The sequence below is a fragment of the Propithecus coquereli genome, unplaced genomic scaffold (assembly GCF_000956105.1).
Source record: "Propithecus coquereli isolate 6110/MARCELLA unplaced genomic scaffold, Pcoq_1.0 Scaffold77, whole genome shotgun sequence".
NCBI classification, from domain to species: Eukaryota; Metazoa; Chordata; class Mammalia; order Primates; family Indriidae; genus Propithecus; species Propithecus coquereli.
Window position 1 is genome coordinate 3,708,471 of NW_012153840.1, and position 9,873 is coordinate 3,718,343.

At 48.7% G+C, this 9,873-nt stretch overlaps 1 protein-coding gene across 1 annotated transcript in view; it reads right to left on the minus strand.

Moving 5' to 3' along the window:
* The window catches only part of PDPN (podoplanin), a 26,729-nt gene extending 23,935 nt beyond the window's left edge, over window positions 1–2,794 (minus strand). Inside the window, exon 1 of the mRNA XM_012662487.1 lies at window positions 2,578–2,794. Within this exon, the coding sequence (XP_012517941.1) occupies window positions 2,578–2,794 (217 nt within the window). The remainder of the gene's footprint in view (window positions 1–2,577) is intronic.
* Between the last annotated feature and the right edge of the window lie 7,079 nt (window positions 2,795–9,873).

Genomic DNA, 9,873 nt, shown 5'->3' on the forward strand with positions numbered 1-9,873 from the left:
TTTTTTTTTAATATAGCAGAGGGGTATAGTAAGAAGAGCTTGAGATTTGATGTTAGACCCATTTTTGAACCCCAGTTCTGGCATCTTCTGAGATAATACTGTATAATTTATAAGAGCTGTGACAATTAAAAGAGATGGCTGGGGACATTCCAGCACGTGGTTGGGGATGGGAGCGGGAGGCGGGTGGTGTTCTTCCTTCTTGGCTGGACTATTCACTGTCATGCCAAGGTTTAGGGTCTTCATAATTCTATGGTATAGAGTCACTGCTCATTTTACAAAAGCCAGAGAAGAGAATTGTTTAGTCCTGTTGGCCATACCTAGATTTAGCCTTCTCATGCCCGGGCACATTTTTTAAAATGTGCTTTCCAGTATTGAATGTATTTTGGAACTTACACACCAGCGTAATGGACAGAGATGCCTCCCTCACGAAGCCTCTAACAGACCCCATTTCATTAAATGCCTCAAATGCAACAAAAACTCCTAGCAATTCATGAAGATTTCAAGGCCTCCAAAACTGGCAAGAGTTTCGGGGAAATCACAGGGAAATTTGTTTGCTGCATGATTAATCCTGGGTGGATTGGTCCCGGAAAAGCACATGTGAGTTAGCAGCAAGCAGCAGCTTGCAGAATTTCACAAAATAAACTGTCTGCTGGAGAGGCCTCATTTTAGATGAAAGTTCAGAGTGAGGGTGCGGCCTGACAATTGAGGAAAATGCCAGATGTGTGGACAACAGACCTCCTTTGAATCCACTAACATCCAAGGAAATGACACATGGGAGCAGATTATAAAACTGAACCAGATTATAACCCCAAAGGAGGGAAACCCAGTAGGGCATAGGATCCTAAGAGAAGGATAATAACATTCATCACCATAATTACCCCCCAGCCCAGCTCCCCAACCAGAGCCAACAATAGCTCAGCTCAGTGAAGCTATTCATCCATATTCAAGTCCCCTCACGCGTTAATCTCAGACAAAGGCCCTGCTGGGCCTCTGCTCCTTGCCAGCAGCCAGGCACTCAGTGTCCACACTCAGCCAGCCCCCCACACAGCCCGAGCACGGCTTCTTTCTTTAGCCAAAGAGGATATTTTCAGACAAAGTTTAACACCACCTTTTAGGAGTACCTGTGACATTAAGGACCTGGCTTAAGATAATTACAGCTAAGGCTTCCCTGGGTGAAAAACGAGGATGTTGCCCAGCCGCTGTCCCAGAGGCTCAGGTCAGGGACCTCCCCCCATTTGCAATGGGGAGCACAGAATGGTGCGATGTCTCGCCAAAAAGGAAATGTAACTGAAATACAGAACTGTATATATTCCGGGGGAAAGAGAAGTTCCAAAGATAGGACTGCCACGAATAGCCCATGGCCCCCGTAAAGAGAGTTACTCAGTCTCTTCAGAGCAGACAGCCCAGCACAGAACAGTACACTCCATATAATTTCCCTAAGGCTGGGTATTTCTGTCTGCATGGAATTGTAGAAGCCTAGGTTAGGTCCACTCCTCTTGCAAATTACTCCCTCTCCAAGAAGGATTCCCCTAGGCCTGTGCCTACCTTGATCCTCTATTTGGAAAATTTAGGAGTTTACCTTTCAGAGCACAACTCTGCAACCTCCAGCCCCAAAGATCAGTAGTTAGTTTATAATTCCTTCAACTAACATTTAGTGAGCAACTACTACGTGCCAGACATAGTTTTGGCCCTAGGGATCAAGGCTAGACGTAGCTGTGTCCTCTGGAGCTTGTATTCTATTTTTTTCCCCAATCCACATGCTCAACCATATGGAGTTTATATTGTATTGGGGAAACAGAAAAATAAAGACCCAAGAAAAGAAACAAAATGTTGAGAGATGTTCAGAGAGGCCACCAACAGAGCAACTAGGCAAAAAGAGGCAAGGTAGGAGAAAGGGAAATAAAAGGACAAAGAGGAAGGGAAGATGTGGACACGGGGCAGGTGGTGTCTCCCGGCTCCATCATCAGATCAAGGACATTTAAATTCCAAGGAGTCACCAACACTAATTCAGTCACTGACACTGTTGCCCAAGTTCAACACATGGCCCCAAACCCACTTAAACCTCACACTTCTCAGAAGGCCCCACTTGGATTCTTTCCACGTACACACTATCCTCTCTAAAGAGGATAAGGGAGGCCTCTTCCAGCCCAGCGATGGGGTCCTGAGCGTGTCCAACATGCTGGCGCACAGTGCGTTAAGACACGGCAGAGTCCCAGGAGAGACCAGAGCCCCTGGGGCAAGGGGAACCCTCCTCCCGGGTCCTGCCTCCCGGAATGTCCCTCCAGATTCCACCGGGACAGTTTCTCCCAAGGCGTGGGCATTCGATCTCTCGTGAGCGGACCCCGCGGGAGGCCCTCTGCTGCCCACCGCGCCGCCTGTGGACTGCGGGGCTCCTCCCGGGACCGGCTGAACCGCCGCCTCTCCGCCTCCGGGCGCTGAGCCCCTGGCGCGCGCGCACGGTCCCAGCTCCCCCGCGCTCTCCTGCACAAGCTCGACTGCCAGGCCCGGGCACTCCACAAGTCCCTGCCCGCTTGTCCCCACCCGCAACTGCAGGACGCCGCTCGCCCCGGGCCTTACCTCCTCCTGCCGGGACCCACAGCGATGCGCTTCCCAAAACGAAGAGCAGAACCGGCACCTTCCACATCTTGCCGGCCGACTCGCTCTGTCGGGGGCGCAGCGCGGCTGGTTTCCGAGCTGGGGGCAGACGAAGCAGCTCCGCAGCCACGGGCCGGCCGGGGGAGCGCGGCGGAGCGGGGCGGGCTGCGCGGCGGGGCACTCCGCGCCGAGTCAGCATTTATCTCTCCCCGCGAGGGCGGGGAGCGGGTCGCAGAAAGGTGGTCTCAGTCCGGGCGCGCTAGCACCGCCCTCGGGCTCTGTTTGGCCGGCACCGAAGCGATGATCTCAGGCCAGGTTTAAAGTTACAGGGCCGCAGCTGCGGGGCCGCCGGGACTGCGGGCCGGGGCGGCAAAATGCGCTTTTATTCCGTTCTACAACGGGAGGGAAGGGGGCCACCTGCAATAAGTGGTGGGTTTTTTTTCTTTTTAAGCTATTAATATATTTATTATTCTGTTTTTTAAAGAGTAAGGCACAAGCCTACGTTTTTCTTGTTATGGGCTGAAGTAAACTGTTCCTTGTGTGGCCAGGAGTTTTAGAACCAAGCATGGGATTGTTCTTGTAAATATTGGAGTTGATGGCTTAAAAAAAAAAAAAAAAAGTTGGCCGTCATCTGGGTGGGCCGGAGGCGGCTCGCGCTGGTCAATTGCGCCCTTGTGCGGGAGACCGGAGGGGGCGGGCTCCGGGGGGCTACCCGAGAGCTGGCTAGTGGGGAGCTTGGCAGACTCGGTGGCTTTGGCAGTTTTGGGGGAAAAAAAAAAGCTCCGTCCGCCTCTCCCGACCCCCCAGGATGTAGCGCTGCGATGCTAGAGCCACCGACGTGCGCGAGGGTATCAGGCCCCGCACAGGTGGGGACCCACCTGGTCACCAACCTGTGTCCACTTCCAGCTCCGGCTCATCCCCCTTAATCCTGGAATTTGGCCACACAATCCCCACTTTACTAGTTTAAGCCATCTCGCCTTGATCTCAGGTACCAGGTATCAGCAACAAGAGAACTCACCTTTTTACCTTATTTCCCGCTGAATTGTTGGAATTAAAAAAAATTTTTTTTTTTTTTTAGAGCAGGAGTTTGGGAGGTGGTCTCTACTCCACTCCCAGATGCCACAAATTCCATTCAACAAAAGAACCTTCAGATCTTCAAACTAAAGCTGCCCCAAAGCCCCACACCGGGGTCAAAATGAATTGTTTTCAGATACTTATTGGTGACCCTGATTACAAATTTACTGTATCATAAGAATGGGGAGATTGTTTTAAAAGCTCAGATTCCTGGGTTCCACTCCAAACTTATTAAATCAGACCCTTCGGCGATTTCTGTTTTAAACAGCATCCCCGGAGAACTTGTCTATGGAGACATTTGGAAAGCTTTGCCCTTCTCTGCAGCTTCTCAGCATGAATCAGTTGGGAGCTGGTGATGGTGCAGGTGCAGTTTCAGTGGGGCGGGTGGAGATTCTGTATTTCTAAAGAGCTCCCTGGTATTGTCCTGGGGCTACAAGATGAGAGCTGAGCGCTCAAACTAAAAGAGGCAGCGGCTGGGAGAGCCAAGGAAGGGATTGGAAATGTAAAGAGAAAACTGGTGATAAAAATACTCTTTCTTGAACTGACTTCCCCATCTTGCAGATACATTGTATTATCGTTACTCCAATGTCAGTGTTTACTGGCAGACTGAATTGTACATGCACTGTCTTTCCAGCCTGTTAGTTGGAGAATAGAGGCAAATCCACTCCAAGGTGACCAAAAAAAAAAAAAAAAAAAAAGGACCATTTTCATTTAGAAATTGAAACAAAATGAAGCCTAGGTAGGGGAGGTTGGGTTATTAGAAAATTGCAAAAGTATATATTTTCCTGTTATTTTAGCAAGGCTGTCTTTACATTACCTGCAGCTAATTTAGATAGATGCCTATGCTAGGTTGTGATTCAAGGAGACTCGCCCTCTAACGCCCCCTCCTTCCCCCACCAAGGACGTGTCTGGTAGAGTCTAGAAGGCTGGTGGCCTGACCTTCCGGCAGAGGATGGAAGAGGGGAAGGTGATAGCGAGATGGAGTCTGCTGGGGGCCCTGGAGTGGGTGGGGAGGGGACAAGTCTATGGACAGCTTCTGGGTGCTGTTGGTCTGAAAAAGTGGGGAGAGGGGCTGGGCCTAGGAGCGAGGTGATGTCCTTCCCGGACAATGGATACAGCCAGCAGGTGGAGAAGGAATGCTGGCCTTGGCCAGTGACTTAGGGCTGACTAAAGAAGCTGCAATGAAGCACTGGGATTTGGTAGCCTGAGCCCTGGCCCAGCCGAGGGGACAAAGGAAAGAAGGAGGGTAACGTGCCGCCATTCTTGGGAAACGGCCTGTGCTCCTACAGCCGTGACCGAGCATGATGATGAGGCATTACTGGTGAGATGACAGTCACAGCAGCTGCCACCTACTGCCTTTACCTTCCTGCCAGGAATGCAGACTGTCTCCTTTAGTCCTTGACAAACCTTTGATCTAGGAACATTGATAATACCCATTTCACAAACAAGATAGCGTTAAAGTAGATTCACCTGGAGGGCTGGTTATGACATTGCTGGGCCCCACGCCCAAAGTTCTGATCCAGTAGGTAAGGGGTGGGGCCCAAGAATATGCATTTCTAACAGGTTCCCAGGTGGTGCTGAAGCCTGGGGCCCGCGTTGAGAACCAGGGGTTTAGAGGCTACCACACAATTGTCCAGGATCCTACAGCGAATGAATGTCGGAGGCACCTGTCTCTGTCGTGGAGCAGGACTTGAGCCTGTTGCTAGTGCATTGCCTAAGGATTTGGTAGGAAAGGTCTCTAAACTGCTTTTAGGGAGCAGGAGGCCACTAAAGGGTGAGGACCAGGCTGTGGAATGAGAAGGGGCAGAGCCAGAGCAGCCAGGTTGGGACCCTTCGCCCTGAGGGATGCTGGAGACGGAACATCACACTGGGATCTTCACCCGCTCCCTGTGTTCTGTGAGGCCTTTGCATGGTCCAGAGGGCAGCCGGCTGAGCTCCTCCGGGCTGCCTGGGAAGACACCATTGGGAAGATTCTTCTCAACACAATGTTCCAGAGCTGAGATACCCCAACCGCATCTCTGAAATCCAAGGCAGCTCTGTGACCCAGGAGTAAGTCATGCACTCAGAGGTTTGAGCTGGAACCACAATATTTGGCAGGAACAAGATGAGGCTCTGGGTGGGGGGCAGCGCTGGAACCAAAGGAACTCAAAGCAGCTCAGTTTACTGGGAAGAGCCTCTGTGTTAAGAATCAAAATCCAGCTCCGTAGTGGCATCAGGCAACACGAGCCTCAGTTTCTGCTTCTTTAAAATGCTTTAGCCAGGCACGGTGGCGCACGCCTGTAGTCCTAGCTATCAATATTTAGTGCTTGGCAGGCTGAGGCTGGAGGATTGCTTGAGCCCAGGAGTTCGAGGCTGCACCGAGCTAGGATGACACCACAGCGCTCTAGCCTGGACAACACAGTGAGACTCTGTCTCTCTGTTAAAATTTTAAAATAAAAAAAAGTAAAATGGCAGTGTTATTCCTACTTTGGAGGATTCTGTGCATAGGAAGGAGTACAGTGTGTTCTCTGTATCTGTGGATTCCATATCTGTGGACTCAACCAACTGAGGATCAAAAATATTCAGAAAAAAACAACAAAAATGACAATACAACAATAAAAAATAATACAAATAAACATACAGCATAACAACTATTTATATATTATTTGTATAGGTATTTTTAAGTAACCTAGAGATGATTTAAAGTACATGGGAGGACATTCGTAGGTTAGATACAAATACTACACCATTTTTATATCAGGAATGTGAACATCCTCAAATTTTGGTCTCTGAGGGGGTCCTGGAACCAATTCCCCACGGGTACCTAGGGACACTACTGCCATTGCTATGACCGTGCTATGTTGTCAAAAACGCAAGGGGGTTTCCATTTAGGTCTAGCTGCTCATCGCACAAAGATCCGATTATTAAGACAAAGATCCAGTTATTGAGACAATGAGGATTGCCAAGGAAGAAAGGAATTTTTAATTCTACAGACTTCTTGTCAACAGAAGCTGCCTCAAATCTGTCTCTCTGACTAAGGGAGACCATGGGCTTTTGAAGGAGGGGCCACGTGCCTTGGGGCAGGTTGTGGTGTGTCTCACAAGGGGCTACGTGTGCTCACTTGTGCCCACCAGAACACTCGGCCAGCCTCAGCCTCTAGGGCAGACGTTCTTAACATGGTTCCACTAGAACTGTTTTCTTTTGACCTTAAAAAACCCAGCTGGACCAGTGTATGAGAACCTGGCATCAGATGGTCCTCTGCTAGCCCAAACCTTAGGCTTCATTCCTGAGAGTCCTGCTCCATCCCTGTCCTGCAAGATTACCAAAGTCAGGACATTTACTATTAAAACAATACTATTGTCTAGTCCACAGTCCATATTCGCATTTCAACAATTGTCCCAGTAATTTCCTTTATAGATTCTTTCTTCAGGATCGAATCCAAACTATACATTGCATCTGGTGGTCGTGTCTCCAGAAGATGTGAGAACACTGCTTCAGCCTTCCTCTGTCTTTCTTGAGCTTGATGCTTTTTGAAGACCGCAGGCGAGTTATTTTGCAGAATGTTTTCCAGTTGGGGCTTGTCTCGTGTCTTCTTACGATTAGATTCAGGTCTTCACTTTTGGCTGGACGACCACAGAAGTGATTCTGTGTCCTTCTCCATGCACTACCCGAGGAGGCGGGTGATATCAGCTCCCCATACTGGCGAGTATTATCTCTGATCCTTTGGTTAAGTTGTTTGAGTTTGGATAATCCCCCCACCCCAAAAGCCAAGCTCCGCCCCTCACAATATATATGCAAACAGGGAAAGACACTGTTTCAGCTTGGCAACCTGGGACGAAAGAGGGTTTTTTGTTGTTGTTGTTTTGTTACTATGGAAATGCTCCGTAATAAGGTTTGGGGTGGATAAAGATCTGCCTTTCTTTTGTAAATGGTGAATGGGTTATTGGGAAGGTGTGGTGTTTTCCCCCCTGCAGTTTCAGAAGAAAACTTAGGAACCTTAAGGCTTTGGAAATTGGTTCCCTTGAAGCCATCCTTGCTGGGATCCTCCTGGGGAAATCTGTGTGCACCTGCTATTTGAAGACCCCTGCCCTGTCCCCCAGCTGCGTCTCCTCCCAGCAGTCGGGCTGCCTTACCCCACCCTGCTGTAGGTAAAGGATGGAACCCAGTGTGTTCCCAGCTCTGGCAGCTCCCTGATCCCTCTGATGGTATTGTGAAAATAAGTAATTAAAAGTCTATGCTGTTGGAACTCTAAATTATTTTGAGCCTTAAAGGAATTTGATTACAGGACCCAAGTCACAGGGACAGGCCTAGGCAGCTGTGACCTTTGTTTCTCTGACTATTGGATCAGCCTTCTTTCTTACCTGCATTGTTTTGTAAAATGTTGTAAATGACGGAACCCAGCCAAGGAAGCCCCTTCCCTCTCCACTGTGAATTTCATTATAGATTAACCTCCCTCTTACTTTCCTCACACTCAGACTCACATTGTCTTAAGATGGAATGTTAAATATATTCTTTTAAGTTGGAAAGGAAATGAAACCCAGCTATAAAGAAAAGCCATAAGGGAAGGAACACGAACTGGAATAATTTGTTCTAACCCTTAAACCAGCCTCGTATAGAAAATGTTGTTATCATGTTAAATTTCTTTGTCTTCTTCCTACAGGAGCAAGAGCTTAACTTTTACCTTCAGAGCACTGACCCTATTTCTCTGGAGTGTGTGAGTCCTGGAATGGCCATTCCCAGCTTTTTGCTAGAATAAATTATTATTATTATTTTCTAAGAGACGGAATCTTGCTCTGCTTCTGTTGCTCAGGCTGGAGTGCAGTGGCTTAATCATAGCTCACTGCAGCCTCCAACTCCTGGGCTCAAGGGATCCTCCTGCCTCAGCCTCCCTAAGTGCTAGGATCCCTTTAAAATTGGATTCTGACGTTTTTGATTATTTCAGGTTGACAATATCATGAGCTCCTGTGGGGGTGAGGGGGAAACTTCCCCTTTCCCCTGAAAGTTTGTTGAAAGATCAAGTCACAATTAAGGCAAATTAATAAGAAAAAGAGGTTTATTTACCATGCGCATGGGGAGAATAGCAGAGTGATTACCCAATATCCCAATGGGATCCAGGAATTTATATACACTCCTTTTAGCGGGGAGGAGAGATGAGGAATATAGGTAATTCTGTGTAGGGGCAATAAATGGTAACTAGGGGGGATGAATGGATGGGGGAAACAGATTGACTTGTAAATTAACCTGAGAGACAGATATTATGTTTAAAATGAATTGGGGCAGAATGAACTGGTTGCATTCTGGATCTTCTTTCCTGCAATATATTGAGATAACAGGGAGGGGAAGGGAAGTCAGTTGTTCTTTTGACGGGTCTATCTGGTTATACAGACAGAGTGAAAGCCCCTTCCAAGGGCCTGTTGATCTCTAAGGGCCTTTAATTCAAAATACTTATACCAAGGAGTCATATTTGGGGGTGAAATTTCCTGAGCTCCTTCGCTCCCCAAATCCAGGAGCTTAGCTTATTGATATATTTGTATAGGTCCATATTCATGTTCAAATATATATTCGTAGCCTCAGGCTCTGGCACTGCTCCATAAATATTTGTGAAAGAAAAGCTCGTGATTTTCTCTGGCCCTCTGGGAGGCCTCAGCGCGGAGGAACCCCAACCCTGCTTGAGACGCGGAGTTGAAGTCAGTGGCAGGTGATAGGCCACCAGCCAGCCTGACCAGGCAAAGGCAACACAAACAAGTGACTTCCCAGAGGTCTCTGGGATGCTATGAGAGCCCTGCTGGCACCTCTCCAAATCTCGGTACACTTCCCTCCGCCTGCAAACAGGCCGATGGCTGACATCCCATGGAGATTCGTTCCTTAGTTGAGACTTGAGCCTTGTAGTCTCACCTGGGACACACATCTGCACACCTGGGAAGGACAGCACATGGAGCACAATCAGTCTTGCAGACGTTGATGTGGGTGGGTTTCTCTCCCTTCCCCAGGAGAAAGCTTCGATACCCTGTCAAAACTACTCTTCTTAGATACCGCCAAGAAGGAGTAAGGGCACAAAATAGAAAGCCCTGGGCTGCTAAAGACAGATTCTACCCATTGCATACTTCAGTTTGTTCAAGCAGGACCTGTTGGCTGCCACACCTCCTGAGTTTGGCTTGAGCTGGTCACCCTCCCGCCGTCTTATCTGACAGACACAACCTGTAGTCAACCCCTTGGGGGACAGCT